This window comes from Sapajus apella, unplaced genomic scaffold (genome assembly GCF_009761245.1).
Source record: "Sapajus apella isolate SASKATOON/1434 unplaced genomic scaffold, GSC_monkey_1.0 scaffold15, whole genome shotgun sequence".
NCBI lineage: Eukaryota > Metazoa > Chordata > Mammalia > Primates > Cebidae > Sapajus > Sapajus apella.
Window position 1 is genome coordinate 951,273 of NW_022436955.1, and position 20,084 is coordinate 971,356.

Here is a 20,084-nt window from a genome sequence, read left to right on the forward strand (position 1 = left end):
AAAAAAAAAAAAAAAAAAAAAAAAAAAAAAAGAGAATAGGAGTTCAACTTCAGGTTTTGGAAAAGATTATTCCAGGAGGAGGTAACACATGCACAAATGCATGGAGGCAGGAGAGAGTATCTGGAGGATTGGGTGCACTGTAGAGCTTGGCAGTCTTGGGGCCCACTAGTGAAGGCCTTGAGTGCCAGGCCCAGCACTTTGGACTTAAACAGCTCAAAGGGGTTTACGTGGGCAAGTTCAAATCTGGATTTTACAAAGAGTCCTGCTGAGGGGAGGGTGGAAGTGCCAAGAAAGGAGGCCTGAGGTCTACTTCTAGAGGAGCTGAAGAAAAGCAAAGAGAGAAGCATAAGCATAGGCCGCTGTGCAGACAAGTGACAAAACCAGACTTGGGATAAATAAGCTGTAGTATTTGGAGAGTGGGAGCAGAGCTGTCTCTCAGATCCCCAGTGCCCAGCAGTACCTGATACCAAGATACTGAGTAAAATGTTTATGACGTTTTATAAACTTGAATACTATAAGGGTAGTCTCTTACTGGTCAATTACATCTTTAGCCCTTGCTTTGTGGGGGTTGTAGAAGTCCATGTGTGTACATTATCACAAAAGAACGTCACCTAGTTTACTGTGGGCCACTGGGATTCCATGGAAAAACCACAGGGTGGCTTTGGATCAGGTAGGGTACATAGAGCTTTGGAGGAAAAGCTCTGGAGCCATACTGCCACTTAACAGCTTACTTGGATAAATTACTTAACCCCTCCATGCCTCAGTCTCCTTGTTTGTAAATCAAGGAAGAAAAGGCTGTTAATGGTTCTCACCACAGGGAACTGTTCTGAGGATTAAGTGACTTAGTATAATAAGAGGGGCTTAGCTCAGTTTTAGCACATATGAAAGCACTCAGCTTTTCCTTGTTGATTTTGAGCAAATACTCTTCCTCTTTTAGGATGGAGAGGTGGAAGGCCATCCTGTGTGGGCACTGATTTACTACTGCATGCGCTGTGGAGACCTGCTTGCTGCTTCACAGGTAGTTAATCGAGCCCAGCACCAGCTGGGAGAGTTTAAAACCTGGTTCCAGGAGTACATGAACAGCAAGGACAGAAGGTATGGTGAATAAGGTGGCACGCCCAGTGGCAGCCATGCAGAATCGAAGGGGTGACCTTCGCTGTCATTATTCTCTTTTCCCTGCACAGGCCCAAAACAAGTTTCTGCCTGGGGGAAAAAGGAGGTTTTGAAAGCAAATAGAACTCTCTTGGGAATAAGGAGTGAAAACCATAAAAGAAATGCCCCATTCTGACACTGTCTAGGCATGCATGCCTGTGTGTTTAGGAATGTTTCTGTTCCTATAAGGAAGGGGCTGGTTCAGGAGCATGATTTGACTTGTTCTATAAATCTAAGGCATATCAAGGATGCTTTATAAAATGGGATATTTTAAAAATTACACTTTTCTTGTTAACACTTAGTGCTTTTTCTGGTCAACCCAATATGGAAATGTGTTGTCATGTACTTCTTAGCTTAAAGGCTAGAATTAGAAGTTAATAAAATTGAAATGTAATCACTGAATTAATTTGTTAAGTCTTTAGGTTCTCTTACATTAAGAAACTGCTAAGCATTAATTTCTTTTGTATTTTGCTAATGTAATTGGACTTAAGTTCATACTCAAACTGAGGTTATATATATGTACATGTATGTAGAAGAAATGTTGGTTACTCTAGTTGTACTTGTAAAAAACTAGGATACTTTCCTTGGCAGCATTAATAATGTCATGTCAAGAGACTGCCTCAAACCACAAGCCCCTGTCTTGCTCAAGTTAGAGTTTAAAGTAGGGTTAATGTCTTAAGGTTCCCCCAGAAGGAGATTTGAGTGCAAATTGTTTATTTAGGAGGTGATCTCACATGAATAAGGGAGTGTGGAGCCAGAGAGGGGCTAAGACAGTTAAGGGAAGGATTTGCTCCCTTTCATTACTGCTTGAGTGCTGCTGGGGTGTGGAATGGAGTTCTAATTCCCTGGCATTTCTGACCTGCCCGTGAAGCCTCAGCAGACAGAAAACTGGCAGGCCAATAGATGTAGGTGCTGGTAGTTCCAAGTCAGGCTACAGCAGTGGTACCGAGGGGAGGGGATGTGGCAGAAACAGTGTCTCTTACCCCGATGAAGGAAGGCTTCCCTGCTCTCTTACTTGTTTGGGACCTGGGATGCTTTCAGATGCCCTTGAGGATCTTTATTGAATGTGTATCTATCTGTCTGTTGCCTTATGTCTGTAGATTATCCCCAGCTACAGAAAACAAGCTCCGGCTGCATTACCGCAGGGCTCTCAGGAACAATACCGATCCCTACAAGCGGGCTGTGTACTGCATTATTGGCAGATGTGATGTCACTGACAACCAGAGTGAAGTGGCGGACAAAACTGAGGACTACCTGTGGCTGAAGGCAGGCACTGTTTCCCCTGCCCACGCAGGGTTTTACCCCTTTTCTGTGCTCATGTCCCCACAAAGATTTTTACCTGCTTAATGTATGATGCCAGTAAGGTGATCAAGACCAGCAGGTTCCTCGTCTCCTGGCCCCATTTTTTGTTGTGTAATTCCCAGTTCATAACCATAGCCTTAAACACAGCTTCCAGCTGACAGCATTGAGCCTGGCTGCTGAACAGCTACAACTCTGTGCATGTGGCTCAGGGTGTAGTTTGTACCAATGCATGTTTCTCTTGGGGATTTAGTTGAACCAAGTGTGTTTTGACGACGATGGCACCAGCTCCCCGCAAGACAGGCTCACTCTCTCACAGTTCCAGAAACAGTTGTTGGAAGACTATGGTAAGATCCTGGACATAACCACCTTTCCCTTCTCTTGTCCACTTAAGATGAGTACTTCAGTTTTCCTCTGGGAAAATTTTTCATCCCTGAACTTCTGTCTTTCCTTCAAAACTCCTGTAGCTCTTCAAAGCAAAACACAGCAAAATTACCATTTCAAATTTAAATAAAGGACATGTGGCCTTAAGAATTGCATAAAACTTATATGGTCATACACAATAATCTGTTTGCTCTAATTCTTTGAACTGTTCTAGTAGACATTTTCTCAGGGAGAGACAAAGAAGACTTAGCTGTTGCTTCCTAGTAGATCTTACAAGTCACTAGATCTGAGCACACAGTAGAAAGAAATTGCCTTCCTTCTTTTTCCCCCCTTATTTAAAAACTGGGAAGAAAAGAAGATTCCAAAGAGTGGTTAGCAGTTGTTGCATTCAAATTTCTGTGAATATGAGTAAACTGAAGCTCCTTTGAAATCTTTATTTATCTCCTTGAGTGACTTACCAGGGTAAAGGAGATGAATACTCCCTTTGTGGTCCATTTTAAGGTCCTTAACTCTGTGTCTGTCCCACCTAATGCAAGCAGTTGGAGTTTTACAACACAGTCACACTTTCTAGTCATGAGGTCTAGAGAAGGTGGATGAGTCAGGTCACATTTCACATGGCAGTTGACTGTCTTCAGGACCCCCTTGATCAATTCAGGCTCAGGCTGGTGCTTTCTTCTGCCCCGCAAGTCCTGTAGGCCCACAGGGCTGCTGTCTGGGGATGTAGGTGCTGGTAGTTTTAACACATATGGGCCACCAGTGTACACCTTTCTTCTGAGTTGGTTTTATCTCCTCTCCTCTCTCCCCAGGTGAGTCGCACTTTACAGTGAACCAACAGCCCTTCCTCTACTTCCAAGTCCTATTCCTGACAGCACAGTTTGAAGCTGCAATTGCCTTCCTTTTCCGCATGGAGCGGCTGCGCTGCCATGCTGTCCATGTGGCACTTGTGCTGTTTGAGCTGAAGTTGCTTTTAAAGTCATCCGGACAGAGTGCTCAACTCCGTGAGTATTTGGGATTGGGTTGGCAGTAATGTAACCACAATACATCCCTGGTGCCACAAAACCACAACCAATAAGGATTTGAGCAAAGGGTGGCAGTCATTTTAGAGCATTGTAGACAGCTGAGCATTTTAGATGATTAGTGTTAGGGTTCTTGCTTTCCCCCCGCATTAGTATTCCCTTGGAATTTAACTATATATAGTGCTGTTCAAAGTGCTAGCTTTGTGGCCAGTCTGATTGCCTGGAAAATAGTGCAGAAGAACAGTCCCTAGAGTCATGGGTCTGATTCCCATTAGGGCCCTTGCTTTAATGACATTGGAAACCCCAGCCAGCCATGTGCCTACCTGCCTGGGATGAGAGAGTCAGGGGAGACAGAGGAAGTAAATATGGATGAATGGCTGTGGGTTCCTTATTGGTGCAGGAAAATCATCCCAGAGCACATGCCGTAATGGTCAGTTGGATTATCTTTTCATTCAAAGACCAACATATTAGTAATTTACAGCAAAGTGCTGTTTTCTCCACTCTGGGCCTGGAGAGGAATTGAGGGTGGGGTGGTAAAAAGGACTGGCCAAAGCTTATATTGGCAAACACTGACTGGGCTGTAGGAGTAGACGCTGCTGGGTCTGTGGATTCAGCTTCCATAGTTTCTGGGTTGCATGGGTCAGTGGGGCAGTGTGGTGTGACCCATTCTGACCCCCACAATGCAGTCAGCCACGAGCCTGGTGACCCTCCTTGCATGCGGCGGCTGAACTTTGTGCGGCTCCTCATGCTCTACACCCGGAAGTTTGAGTCCACGGACCCAAGGGAGGCCCTTCAGTACTTCTATTTCCTCAGGTAACATTTGCTTTTGAACATTTACTTCAGCTAGTTTTGATTTCTGCCATTCTGAGAATGACTGTTAGAGATCTCATGTCCAGACTAGAAACTGAGTTGTTTTTTTTCCCTTATAGAGATGAAAAAGATAGTCAAGGAGAAAACATGTTTCTGCGCTGTGTGAGTGAGCTTGTGATTGAAAGCCGAGAGGTGAGTGGGCTTCCTTTTCTCTCCTCCCCATGGTTTTCAGTGTGCATGTTCCCATGCTAATTCCGTACTGCTTGTTTTCTTCAATATGGCTGTGGTGGATAAGGCCTAAAGGGTTTTTGGAATTTTCTTTGGTTTCTAACAATGAAAATATTTATTTCAGTCACACTGATTTTTAGTTCCGTAAGACTTACCCCATTCATCCCATTTTATTCCCCTCTTTTCTCTCTGAAGACTTATGGATTATGTTTATATCTTTGTCCGGTAATTTGAGTAAAGTTTTTTCCTTCCACAGTTCGATATGATTCTTGGGAAACTAGAGAATGACGGAAGTAGAAAGGTGGGTTAAATGCATCCTTACAGAAATGTTTTTAGCCATTGGGGATTAATAAATATCAAAAGAATACACTTAGATTTTAAGATTTAAGGTATGAAAAATGCAAATCTGAACAGAGTTGCTTAATTTAAAAAGTTGAATGAAAATTCTGGGCCCAGATTATTACCTTGGTTTTACACACACTTACATCTCCTTAAAATATGTAAATTTGTGATTAGATAGCATTTTATTATGTTCAGAATATTCATTTGTTCATGCCTGTCGTTTTTTGAGCTGAGAATGCTATTATACGTTTCTGCCATTCTTGGCTCAGAAAACATGCAAGAAAAACAAATTGATTACTGCACCCATTCTCCCAAGATGCAAAAGTTACAGGTGCACCTGACCTCCTTCAAAATGCAATTTCCAAGGGCTTTGAACTCCACAGTGACTCCTGGAAGCCTGAGGGATCCCCAAGACTTACTTTGCCCATTGATTGTCATGGCAGGAGGGTCAGAGTTCCTGTTGTCAGAGACCAGTCCTGACCCTGAATCTCCCTGTGGTCTTTGGAAAGTCACTTGTCCCTCAGGGACTGACTTTTCTCGTTTGTAAAAATGAGTAGTTTTGACCCAGCAATCTGTAGATGAGCTCACACTGCTCATACCACCTACCTCAGAAGAAAGGCAAGTGACAGTGCTGATGACAGCAGCCAGGCTTATTGGGTGATGATAATCACCAGGCACTGTGCTGAGCACTTTGCATAGTTTCTTTAACAGGCTACACTGGGGCCAGGAGGATCCCAGCGTGTATGAGTTGACAGAGCTGGAAACATAGATAAGACCTTATTCCCTGCCGCCTCCAGAGTGGCAGGGCAAGTCACCTCAACCTGGTCCAGCTCTGAGAACCCAGTGCCAGTGGAGAAGCAGAATGGCCAGGCAGAGATGTTATGCAGTTGCCTTCATTCTCCCAGGGTGCCCAAGGCCTCTCTCATGCTCTCCTGACCATTTAGTTGCTGTTGAGTGGTGATGGTGATTTTTTAGAGAAATGTCCTGTTACCACTTGCCATGTGTTTTTTCAGCACTGAGTTGCTTTTGTCTTCTGTCTTAGAACACGAATCCAAAATCCTTCAGATATTTTCTCTACGCCTCCTGATTTTTCTCCCTAGTCCCTACTCGTCAGCAAATTTAAAATCATTGATTTCACTGACTCTCTGGGTCATTTTGGAAAATTAGAAAGCCCAGATGTCTTATTGCTGACTCCTCTGTGCTTCCAGTAAGTCTGCCCTTTCACATGTAGTTTCCTTGATCTCTTTTATAGTTTTAATAGGACTTATATCTTCAAGAAAGCCAGAGTCTAGCTGATGAAATACATGCATTGCCCAGGGCAAGCATTTTTAGTTGAAGTATTTTTTGGATCCTAATTGCTTCTCTGTGTTTAAAATAATAGCTCTGTGCACCCGTCTCTCTCTTCCTCCCCCTCCATAATTTGTCTTGTCAGCCTGGAGTCATAGATAAATTTACTAGTGACACAAAGCCTATTATCAACAAAGTTGCTTCCGTGGCAGAAAATAAGGGACTATTTGAAGAGGCAGCAAAGCTGTATGACCTTGCCAAGGTAAAGTGTGCCTTCTTCCCTCTTCTGTACTTCACAGATCTGCCGGCCTTTCGGCATTAAATGCACAGCCACTTCGACAGTGGTGTTGTGGTGGCACTCTCCCTGCAGAGGCATTTTCTCTAGTGCTTAGACAGTTAATGGTCCAGTCAGGACAAAATTCCCATTTTACAGAATTATTTCTGCTCATTAAGGTATTTCTGGCCAAACAAGAACAGCGTATTGAAAGGATGTCCTGCAGGCATGAACTCTTGCCTCACTTGGCAGCAGAATTAGCATCCATCACATTTTGATGGTGAAGCCACTGTTGAAAATGGCATTATGCTGACCTTGTGGCAGCCACAGACACACTGGGGAGCAGTGGTGTCAGAAAATAAGACCACATCCGTGTGCAGGAAGGAGTGAAAGAAAATAAGACCACATAGGGCCGGGCGCGGTGGCTCAAGCCTGTAATCGCAGCGCTTTGGGAGGCCGAGGCGGGTGGATCACGAGGTCAGGAGATCGAGACCATCCTGGTCAACATGGTGAAACCCCGTCTCTACTAAAAATACAAAAAAAATATTAGCTGGGCATGGTGGCGTGTGCCTGTAATTAATCCCAGCTACTGAGGAGGTTGAGGCAGGAGAATTGCCTGAACCCAGGAGGCGGAGGTTGCGGTGAGCCGAGATCGCGCCATTGCACTCCAGCCTGGGTAACAAGAGTGAAACTCCGTCTAAAAAAGAAAAGAAAAGAAAATAAGACCACAACTGGGCATTTTGAGAGGACTAGAATACATGTTTCTACCTAATACATATGATAACTGCTAAGGATTCTGTGACCTAAACAAGATTACATTCTCTCCTTATCAACTGAGAAAAGTAGGCAAAAAGACGGCTATAGGCCAGCTGCGGGGGCTCACACCTGTAATCTCAGCACTTTGGGAGGCCAAGGCGGCCACTTCACTTGAGGCCAAGAGTTTGAGACCAACACTTTGATCTATCACCCCAGAAAGTTCTCTTTGGTGGGCAGTAGGCATTATACAGTGGTTCCTTTTACGGATTACTTTATCGATTGCTTCCTTAATTTTAAAAACTTGAGCAGAATGCCGACAAGGTACTGGAGCTGATGAACAAACTGCTGAGCCCTGTCGTCCCCCAGATCAGTGCCCCGCAGTCCAACAAGGAGAGGCTGAAGAACATGGCGCTCTCCATTGCCGAACGGTAAGTCAGGAGCTGCCTCCATGGGACCCTGAGGGTGCTACTGTCAGTGCCAGGCCACCCATGCCCACCCAAATGCATGTTCAGCTTTACTAGGAGACAGCAGACAGCTTTCCAAAGTGGTTCTACTAACTCACCATGCCACCAGCACTGTGTAAATTCCTTCGTCCCCACATCAGAATTAGCACTTGGTACTACCAGACTTAACATTTTTGCCAAAGAAATGAGTATGAAAGGGCATCTCAAGGCCGGGCATGGTGGCTCACGCCTGTAATCCACGCACTTTGGAGGCCAAGGCGGGCGGATTACCTGAGGTCGGGAGTTCAAGACCATCCTGACCAACATAGTGAAACCCCGTCTTTAAAAAAAAAAAGAAAGGGCATCTCAGTCTTTTAATCATGCTCGTAAAGTTTAATTCTAAGCATTATGCTCACCTATATATTGTTGTATACTTTCATCAGCCCTCTCAAAGGCATTCAGGAGCAAAACTAGTGATGGTTAGATGGGGGAGATTCTTAGAGGTGTGGCCAGTATTTCAGACTACCTGGATCATCAGTGAGTTAACTGAATTATCAGACTTTTAACTAGTTTATGTCCCAGGCTGAGGCTAACAGCATTATTTTTTGCACTCGCTGTAGATATTCCTAATAAAATGACCCAGAGAAAACTGGTTTTGGGATGCTTTCCTGGGGTAACACAAAAGAACATTCTTTGGTCAATGAGATTTCTCCACCTAGCAAACAACCCCAGTGATGGCCGCTGGGCTTTTTTTCCCATCAGGACCTCCCGCCTTTCATGAAGATTAGTTGCTGAGATGATGGTCAAAGCTGGAGAACCATGCTCCATGTGGAGTACTTTTAAGTGGATTCATACCAAATCCACTATCAGTGCTTGGCTGTTTCAAAATAAACGCCATTTTACACTCTTAGTTAACTTTACCCAGAGAGCTCAAGAGATTTTCATGCTTTTTATTTTTTGTTTGTTTGTTGAGACAGTGTCTCCCTCTATCACCCAGGCTGGAGTGGAATGCAGTAATGCAATCATGGCTTACTATAACCCCAAACTCCTGGACTTAAGCAATCCTCCCACCTCAGCCTCCTGAGTAGCTAGGACTACAAGTGTGTGCCACCACACCTGGCTAAATTTTAATTTTTTGTGGGGATGGGGTCTCACTGTTTGTCCAGGCTGGTCTCGTCTCTGACTCCTGGCATCAAGCAATCCTTCCGTCCCAGCCTCCCATGTAACTGAGATTACAGGCATGAACCACCACTTTTTAAATGCTAGTCCACAGTTATGGATTACACAGAAGTTCCTGATAACACCTTCACTCGCCCCACCCTATTTTTGTCTTTCAGGTATAGGGCTCAAGGAATAAGCGCAAATAAATTTGTGGACTCTACGTTCTATCTTCTTTTGGACTTGATCACCTTTTTTGACGAGTATCATAGTGGCCATATTGATAGAGCTTTTGATGTAAGTTTCAGGAAAGGCGTTTGAAGTGCAAGTTAGTGTATGCCCTTGAAAATCCAAAACACTGCATGGAATTTACTTAAAACAAAGGAGCTATCACCAGTATGTTTGTTAAATGAAGGACAAGTACAGTCCTGGGACTTTAAAGGAGTTTTCTGTGTTGCTTTTTTTTTTTTTTCCCTATTCTTTTTCCCTTTAATCGAAAACAGAGAAGTTTCTCAAAGTAATTTAAGATCTCTGAATTTTAAAAATTGGGTCAGAAAATGAGGATAAGAATTAAGTTAGCTAGTTAGAATCAAAGCCTTTGTGTCTACAAGGGGGAATGGCATTTCCTATGAAGAAGTCCTTTGGAGTATGTGAGGTGCTGACTTTACATGTAGAGAGATGAAGTGACTGTGATGGTTGTGTCATATGGGGCTGGTGGTTGTTTTAAACAGATAATTGAACGCTTGAAGCTGGTGCCTCTGAATCAGGAAAGTGTGGAAGAGAGAGTGGCTGCCTTCAGAAATTTTAGCGATGAAGTAAGTTCTTTCTTCTTGAGTTATGAAACTCCTTTTTCCCCACTTCCACCAAAAGCTTTTTCTTTTCCTATAGCTGACAGCTTTAAAAGTTCTAGTTACAGTAACTATCCAGACTGAGTTTTTCAGAGTGATTCCCTTTCAAATACCTTGGCCTGGCTTTTCTGTGAGTGTCTACATCCCCAACAGATTATTGTCTGAATTCCTGATTCAAAAAACACAGTCACTTCAGTGATTGACATGTTCTTGGGAGAAACCAGTTTCTGGTTGATCCTGTGAGGTCTGGTTTAATTCTTCTATTATCCACTTGTACTAGAGGATATTTTAGTGCTTAACTCTGATCATCTTTAAGTAGTTCCATCAGGTGAATGAAGCACATCATGATTCACTGCTACCCTTGCCCTCCCTGATCTGTTTGTCTAAAGAAGCACATGCAGTGACCATGGACTAAGCTATCACTCCACAGGCCCCAAAGCCACTCTCTATCTGTCGGGTTTCTAGCACATTGCCAGTGTCTAGCCCAGGGTGCTTAGCTGGGCTGCATGCTGGAATCTTTAGGAGAGTTTTTTAAAACCCACATGCCCAGACCCCAGAGATTCTGCTTTCCCTGATGTGGGCTGCAGCCCAGACTTCCCTCAGTCATTCCAGTGTGTGGCCCAGGTAAACTCTTCTCTAGGACTACACTTGACTCAGCTCTCGATATTATGGACTCTAGAACCAGCTGCCTCGTTCTGGGATGTCACTAGTGGTCTTTCAGTTTAAAATTGTTCCTCATTGAGCAGATGCCTTTTATAAAATGTCTCTGGCCTGGTGTGGTGGCTCACGCCTGTAATCCCAGCATCTTGGGAGGCCAAGGTGGACAGATCACCTGAGGTCAGAAATTCAAGACCAGCCTGGCCAACATGGTAAAACCCCATCTCTACTAAAAAGTACAAAAATTAGCCAGGCATGGTGGTGCATACCTGTAGTCCCAGCTACTCAGGAGGCTGAGGCATAAGAATCGCCTGAATCTGGGAGGCGTAGGCTGCAGTGAACTGAGATTGCACCATTTCACTCCAGCCTGGGCAATGAAGGGAGAATTTGTCTCAAAAAAAAAAAGTTTCTGTTTTAGAGAAGGAAGTAAGGCCAGTGCTGCACATGAAGAGGGTTGTTGACTACTGTGACACACACAGTTCAGAAGGTCTTGCACCTTGCTGACCTTCCTTTTTTATACCTGCTGTGGCTTCTACCCTTAGCCACTTGCTCCTTTGTTATTTCTAGCTTTCCTTGGATGCATCCTTCATTGCATCAGGGATTAAAGTAGTGCACCAGGGCCTGCCCTTGTAGCTGCTCCCAAGGACTCTGGTAGGGCCATGCAGATCCAGTGGAAACAGCCCAGTAGGTTTGAGAGAGTGGGGAATGGTAGGGACTGTGGAGAACTAGTGTGTGCACCTGTACCTCCTGACATTCAAGTTCAGATTATTTAATGGCAGCCACTCTGCTGGCCAGTCCAAGCCTAATGCTGACCAGATGTCAGCGTGCTTTTGGTTTGCTGCCCCTGACTGAGGGAGAAATGGCGTAAAGGAACAGGAACAGTGACCACCTGACCTGAGCAGCCTTGCTTGGGGTTTTTCTCACACTTGATGTTTCAGTGTCATCAGCTCCTTTTGGGTGACTGTGTGGCTCTCCAGCTGGCAATGGTGAGGAGTGATGCAACCAGGCCTGCCTGGAGCAGCCTGCCCTCCACCTGTGGTTGGCCTCAAAGGCGTGGTTCTTTTTCTTTACTCTGTGTTTCTCTCTGTGTAGATCAGGCACAACCTCTCAGAAGTGCTTCTTGCCACCATGAACATCTTGTTCACACAGTTTAAGAGGCTCAAGGGGACAAGTCCATCCTCGTCATCCAGGCCCCAGCGAGTCATTGAGGACCGCGACTCTGTAAGATTCCAGCGTTCGTGAGAAACATTGCTGAGCACCACCTTTCTGGTTTGGAATCCTTTGCACTCTAATGAGGCCACATGATCCGAAACTGCCCTTTCTCGTTAGTACCTGGCAGCTGGATAAGTCTCGTGTCAGGAGACTCCCAGAGGAAATCAAACATTAAAGGGATTGCTGCTCTTCGCAAGCTTAAAAAAAAAAAAATAAAAAGATGTGCTAGGTCTGCAGATCTTACCTTTTAATAGATCAAAAAGAATGCTAATTTCTAGTTGACTCCATAAGAACTTCTGCATATTTTAAAAGATAAATTTATTTTGTTAGTCCGAGCTCATTAGTGAATACTTTTATTAAAACCATACTTTATTTTTGATCAACACATTAACGTGAACCCTTGTTTCTCCTGTCACTGTGCTCACAGTGACCCTAGAAAGGTAACTAGGACAGCATTTTGTCCTCCCTCACAACTGAGGAAACTGAGCTGTGGAGTAAAGAAGCAGCTTCCCCCAGGTAGTAGGCAGGCGAAGGGGCCATGCCTGGAGGCTCGGGATCTCTGACACCTGTGCACTTTCTGCTGCCTGTGGTACCTCCAGCAGTTCGTGGGTCAAGTGGAATCCAGGTAGCTGGAACCCTGGGGCTTTTTGTCTGATTACAAAAAAGAGCAAAGGTATTTTTTGATCCAATTAAACCATAAGGGGACAGTCCAATGGTGTTTGCTTTTTTTTTTTTTTCCCTACTTTTTTGAGGCAGGGTCTGGCTCTGTCACCCAGGCTGGAATGCAGTGACATGATCTCAGCTCACTGCAACCTCCACCTTCTGTGCTCAAGCCGTCGTCCTACTTCAGCCTCCCAAGTAGCTAGGACTACAGGTGCACACCACCATACCCAGCTGATTTGTGTACTTTTCATAGACACGGAGTTTGGCCACATAGCCCAGACTAGTTTTGAACTCCTAAGCTCAAGAGATCCCCCACAATTTCAGCCTCCCAAAGTGCTAGAATTATCGGCGTGAGCCACCGTGCCTGGCCTCACAATGGTGTTTTTTAAAATTACTTTTCCTTTAACCTTTGCACTTAATTTTTGATGAGACTCTCAAGAGCTCAGTGTCTAACATCAAACCTGGTTTTGGCAGCCAAGAAGACTTGAAAATCTGTCTTCTGCCTCCAAGGATGTCTGTGAGCTCTTTCCACTGTGACCTCACAGGCATTATTGTTGACAAAACTTGTGTTTAGTGAAAGATGGCAGAAATTTCCACCTTTAGGAATGTGGGTAACAGTGCTCAGGAGTGGTCCACTGAAGTTGTCAGCCCTTCCAGGTGCACACCACAGCATTTGCTGCTCTTCCCCCGCCCCTGGACGGATAGGAGTCTAGGTGCCCACCATGTGGCAGGACTCCATTTTGGTGATAGAAACCCAGTGCAGTGATGTTTGCAAATGTGAGTACTGAGGTGGTGGACACTTTTTGGTGCTCTGTGTGCTGCTTACAGTTCAGCGGAGGGTTTGCCCACAGAGAAGAGCTGGTGCCCTGGCAGGCCATGTCCCACATCTGAAGATCATTCTTCTTCCTTTTGCCCACCACTCTCCTTTTTCTTTCTTTTTCTGAAAGGTAGGGATGGATAGGATTAAGTAGAAGGTTATATATAAAAGCTGTATGCCCAAGAAATCTGCAAGCCCACAGATGTCCTTGGTTTCATGGTTTAAAGTGAGATGCTGCCCAGTAAGAGGGTGAATTCCTAGAGCCCATTTAACAAGAGCTCATGCACTGTTATTTACTTCTAAAGAAAATACAAGCCGGGCGCGGTGGCTCACGCCTGTAATCCCAGCACTTTGGGAGGTGAGGCGGGTGGATCGCGAGGCCAAGAGATCGAGACCATCCTGGTCAACATGGTGAAACCCCGTCTCTACCAAAAATACAGAAAATTAGCTGGGCATGGTGGCGCATGCCTGTAATCCCAGCTACTCAGGAGGCTGAGGCAGAATTCCCTGAACCCAGGAGTTGAAGGTTGCGGTGAGCCGAGATCGCACCATTGCACTCCAGCCTGGGTAACAAGAGCGAAACTCCGTCTCAAAAAAAAAGAGAAAATACAATGAGTATTCTCATCACAAAGTCGTATTTCTTTTTATTTGGACATTAATAAGGACATATAGTCACTAGTTTGTTTCACACATCAGGTAAAAAGCATTTGCTTTTCAATTTTCTTCTGGAATGGTCCTTAAGTAAGCCTAGTAAATGATTATTGAGTATTTCTTTAAAGTCTTGTTACTAGTCCAGAAAGATATCTATAGATTCTCCCTCTCTAGTCCAGATATAGTTTAAATTTGTAGGACCACCTTTTCGGCTCCTGGAACAATCCAGGAATTCCATAAATACTATTGCCTGGGGAAAGAAAGGCCAAGAGTGTGTGTTGGGAAGGGAGGATGGGAGGAATGAAAGGAAGGAAGAGGAAAGACACGGGAGGAAGAGAGCCAGTTTGGGACTGCACAGTCACAGCCCTTGCCTTCAGTGTTACAGGGGCTTCATGGAGCTCTGGAGACTCAGATCCCTGTAGAAGCAGATGGACAGAAACCAGCCAGAGAGAGAGAGGCTCAGAAAATTGGAGCAGGCAGTTCTGAAGCTCAGGGCTGTGTCAAAAGCGAGCCAAATGTGTTGGGGTGAGGCGGCTTGCCTGCAAACCCATCTGCCTTTTGCTGAGTAGATGGGTTTGGATGCCTGTGGAACAGGGGCCTCTGGAGATGAGCTTTGCTAACTTTGTGTCATGCTGAAGGAATATGACAGAGGAGGGTACAACTGTCATCCACCCACCAGGGATCTGTCCCTGACACCCCAGGGTAGAGGATGGAAGAACATGAAACAGTGCCCTGACTTGAAAGTTAACCGATTTCCTTTCCTTTCTTCCCTTCTCTCTCAGCAACTCCGCAGTCAAGCCCGAACCCTGATTACCTTTGCTGGAATGATACCCTACCGAACGTCTGGGGACACCAATGCAAGGCTGGTGCAGATGGAGGTCCTCATGAATTAAGTGCCATGCTTTGCGGGCTTCTGGGTCTGCACACTGTCAGTACATCAGGCACATGGGCCCACTAGGGTGGGGTTTCTGGTTTTGTTTCTGTTGTGTTTTGGTTTGGTTTCTGTATTATGTATTTTTGTCAACACCAATAAATTTCTTTGATTTGTATTTCTTTTCAACATTCTTTTATTTTCTTTTTTCCTTTGAAATTTTGTTTACATTTTTATTTGTGTAATGGGGAGAAATGCTGTCACTAGCTCTTGGGCCAGGGAATGAGAGGCTATGTAGATATTTATTATTTGGTTAAATTGACCTTAAATAATTAAAAATTTACCCAAAATGAGCCAGGAAACAAAGCCTTTCGGAGTTACTTTTATTTAGGTATAATATTACATATAGGAGAGTCACGATTCTTTTTCACATTTTTGTTTGAATGTGAAAGTCAACCTCAGCCTTAGAAGATGTAAAATTTCTGTGTGAAATATCAAGCACTCCATGCCCTCCTTTTCTCGGGTGTGACTTTAAGTCCAGATGGTTCAAGACCATCCCCCAAATCATCAGCTCTGATTGCAGGATTCATCAGTTTGCTTTCCTGTAGCAATCCCACTGGAGATAAAAAGCATAGACCTAGAAAAAGCCCTAAGAAGGAAGGTTGCAGGTACCCCCGCTCGCACTTGAAGGGGTAAACCTCGCCACTTAACCGCTCTGTAGCTGCTCTGCTGTGAGTTTGACTGCCCAGGCTTGTACACGCCCCTCCTAGAAAGAAGTTTAAGCCCCTCTTTCCTCTGATGGTCAGTTCCTGTGCTCAGACAGTCCCCATCCCCCTTGCCTACTCATGAAGGTAATTGAGCAGGCAAGCTCATGGGTCATGTGCTAAGTCTGTAGTGTACAGAATTTAGACCACCACATGGCATTGGCACCATGGCTGTTTGCTCCCTGAGCAGTAGTTGTCACCCATCATTTGCTCTGCTTCTCCCACCATCAGTCCCAAAGCCTTGGACTAAACCAGAGAGGAAATTAGGTCGTGTTTGTTCCTGAATGGGCCAACTGGAGCCTTGAAACACTGGGCAGTGGTCTGCTCTGCTGGTTTGATGGACGGCTCCTGAGGTGGATTCTTTACCAGCAGAATGTTAAGATCCCCAAAGGTACCTGTGCTGCTAGGGAGAAGTTTCTGTCTTGTCACAGGGTGTGGTCACCCCCACCATCCTCCAGTTGTTAAAATAATTGTTACCTTTTCTTTTGGGAAGAAATAATCTGTAGATAATGGGGCCAATTGCTGCCCATCATAGGATTCCATGTTCCAGGTAGGATACAGCCTGAGGGTCAGTGGGGCTGTGTTCTGCCTTCTTCCTCTAGTCCCCTCTTGTCACCCTGGAGGACTGCCTTCAATTGAGCTTTACTAGAAAGCCTTGAAACATAAGCCCTGCAGGGGACTTGATTTAGCAAGTTGTGCCCTGCTTATATGTGCTGATTTAAGCTAATCAAATGATTTAATAGTGTTTTTTTTTTAAAAGAGTACTCCAGGCCAGGCACGGTGGCTAACACCTGTAATCCTAGCACTTTGGGAGGCTGAGGCAGGCAGTTCACTAGAGATCAGGAGTTCGAGACCAGTCTAGCCAACATGGGGAAACCCCATCTCTACTTAAAATACAAAAATTAGCTGGGCATGATGGCAGGTGCCTGTAATCCCAGCTAGTCAGGAGGCTGAAGCAGGAGAATCACTTGAACCCAGGAGGCAGAGATTGCAGTGAGACGAGATTATGCCACTGCACTCCAACCTGGTCAACAGAGTAAGACTGTCTCAAAAATAAAAATAAGAGTACTCTGGACTTTAAGTACGACTTAGTGCTTTGTTTTTCTAACATTAAATTTTACTTGCAGATAGAAATATAACAATGCCAAAAATGAGAAGGCTGTAGTTGTTTACATGTTTGCTCCTGGCTTACCTCTTCTTCACTATCCCATGTGAATCATGAATTTGCCTTTCCTTGCATCATGCAGCCCTGGTTGTCCCAGATAGAACTGCACGCCAGCCCTGCATCCAGGGAAGGAAGTACTTTGACCTGTAAATGAGCCCTACAATGAGACTGGAGAGAAAAGCATGCCGACCTTGAGCTACTCTGCTAGAGGAGCTGTGAGTTGGGAGAAAAATGGTCACTGGTTAGCAGTTGAGGACTTGCTGAGAGAGACATTTGTAGGAGAAATAGGATAACTAGGTTCTCAGAAGGGCCAGGCCTTGGATGGAGCAAATCCCAGTTCTTGTCCAACAAGCTGATTATGTGATTGACCACAGGCTGTTGGGACTATGCAGAGATGAGAAACAGGCTGAATTTGCAAGGCCACAACAACAGGTTGCCATGTACCCACCCTTATAGCTTATGCTCAGAAGTCATGACCCTGTGACAGGCTATTAGCAAAAAAAAAAAAAAAAAAAAAAAAAAAAACTCATCTTCAGCTCACTTTTTCAGAGAACTAAATCTTTGCTTAGATGTTGGGACAGGATTTCACTATTTACCCAAAGAAACTAAGACAAAGTGTCACTAGGCGTCTCTTGTCTTCCAGATGTGAGATTTCCATCTTTCTAATGAAATCAAGGGTACCTGGAGACTGTCAGGGTTGGTTCCTGTCTCAGAATGGCTTATAATAAACTCACTCAAAGGAAAGTACTGACTTGATCTGGATCCTTTTCAGAGGCCTGGAGATGTAACTTCACAGATTTTGTTACTTTGGCTTAAAAAAAAAACCTCTTACCTCCCCAACTTCAGAGGGAAAACTAAGCGAAACTGGTGAGCTCTGCCACAGCAGACACCTTGCCTTTATCACTCATGAGCTGGGTGGGCTCATCAAAGAGCAGGAAGCGCCCATTTACACTGGGACTGAGATGGAGACCCAGCTCCTGCCCTCCACGAACTTACAGTCTAATTAGAGTCTCTTAAGGACAATTTGGCAGCCACTGTTACTCTTTTGGTGCATCATTTACCTAGGGTAGGCCAGGCGCGGTGGCTCATGCCTGTAATCCTAGCACTTTGGGAGGCCGAGGTGGGTGGATCACCTGAGGTCAGGAGTTCAAGACCAGCCTGGCCATCATGGTGAAACGCCATCTTAAAAAAAAAAAAAAAAAAAAAAATCCTAGGGTAGGCAACTGCGATGCAAAGAACTCTAGACTTTTCTTCAGTGTCCAGCATATGCTGACTGAAAAAAATCCCCAGGATGATTTTTCTCTCGTTGGATTTTTACCCTTGCCTGTTCCTGGTCAGAACCCTTAGTACTAAATTTAGCAATTATATGCCGCTCTGCCAACATCCTACTGCTTTTGACTGGATTTCTGCAATCCTTTTTCTCTATTAGGCACCCGAACCTTTGTCTAGTTCATTAGGTAGTTCATATCACTTGCCAGATTTCCAACAGGCCACTCAGGAAGTGACTTGAGCATACTGAATGCTGAGTCAGAGAATGAAGCCCTGGGCTGGCGAGTTGCCCCAGGCCTGCCAAAGTCTTGGCAGTCCCCACACTGACTACGAACCCTCCACCTCAGTTACCGGGAGAGGAATTGAGCCCTGTGTCAGCAAACTGGGAGAAGGCATTACTTATAAAAGTCTTGATGGAAATGTGCATTTTATATCAGAATTGGGCTTTTGCTTCTGCATCTCAGGAATATCAGGAAGAACTCAGCATCTCATTAAACAGGAGTTGTCTAGAACTGTACAAGAAACTATCCCCTATTCTTAATCCTATGCTGAATACAGAAGTCATTCCATCTCATCTCCTGACAGTTCCACAATATATTGGTATCCCTCACAGGGCAGGGACAGGAAGGAAGTCAATCTATCTTTCTGCCATTTGTTTCCAACTGAAAAGGAAAAAAAGCTTAAAATTACTAGCTAAAGTGTTCTGAAAAGAGATTTCAAGTGGTCTGTGCTGCTTTTTTGCCTTGTTATGCATATAACTTGTGATTGGCTAGATAGGCCACATGTGTTTATCAGCCAGGGTTCAATTTCAGCAGATCATTTCAAAACCTCTTTGTGTGCTGGGCTGTGCTAGGTAGCTGGAATATCCGAAGTAAATCAAGCACTGATTTGTTCCTAGAGTTGTGCATAATTCTTTAAAACTGGGCTCACTTTTTTTCCCCTTTTAGCAAGGATCACCTAAGTGAAGTACTCATGGTTCTAAGTTGCTAACCCAGGGAAGGAGGATATTTTCCTGTCCTAACCTTGGTTTATGAAATATGCTTATCCCGTGTGCCCTCCCTGGGGTTTCTGGCCCACAGTGGATGGCTCAGCAGGTGTTTGAATGAGCAGATGCTTTGCTTTGGCCTCCTGTGCCAAGCTCCTCCCCACATCCTCTGGATCAGTTCCATGTGCCTAGATTCAGACTCTGTGATTCAGCTTGGGGGCCCTTAATAGGCATTCAGTCTGAAAGAAGGTGGAGGAGAATAATGTCTCCTAGGATCAGATGAGTCTCAGGGCTGTTCCCTCAAAGACAGAAACTTGCACAGCACAGGGAAACATTGAGAAGGGGGTGGAAATTTGATTTACTGTGAATAACGAAGGCTGGATCTTTAAAAAGAAAAAGGGAGGGGGTGCTGGCAGAAACCCAGCACTGCACTGGCACACTCTGTGTGCCCGGCTGCCTTTGCCCTTGAGCTTCTATTTCTTGGGGATGGGGAGGGCAAAAATGTTTGCCCCAGACACTGGCTTCTGTTTGAGCAGGAAGTGGGGAGCCAGTGATCCCAGAGGGGATCTCAGCATCAGAACATATAATTTGGTGGCCTCAGCAGACCTGGCCTAGAGAGGACTTCAGGTGGCACCGAGGGCTTTATGGCCTGCAGGTAAGGCCCTTCATGTGGGTCAGACTTAGCAAATAAAATGTAGGACACTCAGTTAAGTTTCAATTTCCGATAAACAGTGAAGAAGCTCCTAGTGTAAGTATGTCTCAGTTCTGTGTGGCTGCCCTATCTGGCCTTGCCTCTGCTGGCACTTGCCCTGCCACGGGCTGCCAGGAGCTCTCCAGTGGAATTGGATTACCCTGATTTCGTGCATTGTTTGTGCTTGTGTGGGCATCAGAAATGACCATGAGATATGAAGTCACTTGAGAGAGGGCAGTAACTGAAGTTCAGTTTTGAAGAGCTAAGCAGGCAGCTGAGCGGGATAATGTGGGCCCCAGTTGACCTCAGTGGCTGTCATCTACTGGGTATTTTTCCACCAGG

General features: G+C 45.0%; 1 protein-coding gene across 6 annotated transcripts in view; it reads left to right on the top strand.

Moving 5' to 3' along the window:
- NUP93 (nucleoporin 93) overlaps positions 1-15,221 on the top strand; it is a 113,496-nt gene extending 98,275 nt beyond the window's left edge. For 3 of the 6 annotated variants that reach the window (XM_032283932.1, XM_032283936.1, XM_032283935.1), the window contains 13 exons: positions 938-1,095; positions 2,253-2,418; positions 2,705-2,798; positions 3,642-3,833; positions 4,538-4,664; positions 4,781-4,853; positions 5,146-5,190; positions 6,664-6,780; positions 7,858-7,976; positions 9,329-9,446; positions 9,881-9,964; positions 11,747-11,875; positions 14,780-15,061. In XM_032283932.1, the coding sequence (XP_032139823.1) occupies positions 938-1,095; positions 2,253-2,418; positions 2,705-2,798; positions 3,642-3,833; positions 4,538-4,664; positions 4,781-4,853; positions 5,146-5,190; positions 6,664-6,780; positions 7,858-7,976; positions 9,329-9,446; positions 9,881-9,964; positions 11,747-11,875; positions 14,780-14,890 (1,533 nt within the window). In that variant the 3' untranslated portion in view covers positions 14,891-15,061. Of the gene's footprint in view, positions 1-937; positions 1,096-2,252; positions 2,419-2,704; positions 2,799-3,641; positions 3,834-4,537; positions 4,665-4,780; positions 4,854-5,145; positions 5,191-6,663; positions 6,781-7,857; positions 7,977-9,328; positions 9,447-9,880; positions 9,965-11,746; positions 11,924-14,779 lie in introns of all 6 variants that reach the window. The other 3 variants (XM_032283933.1, XM_032283937.1, XM_032283934.1) reach the window with 3 other exon arrangements.
- Positions 15,222-20,084: the final 4,863 nt, after the last annotated feature.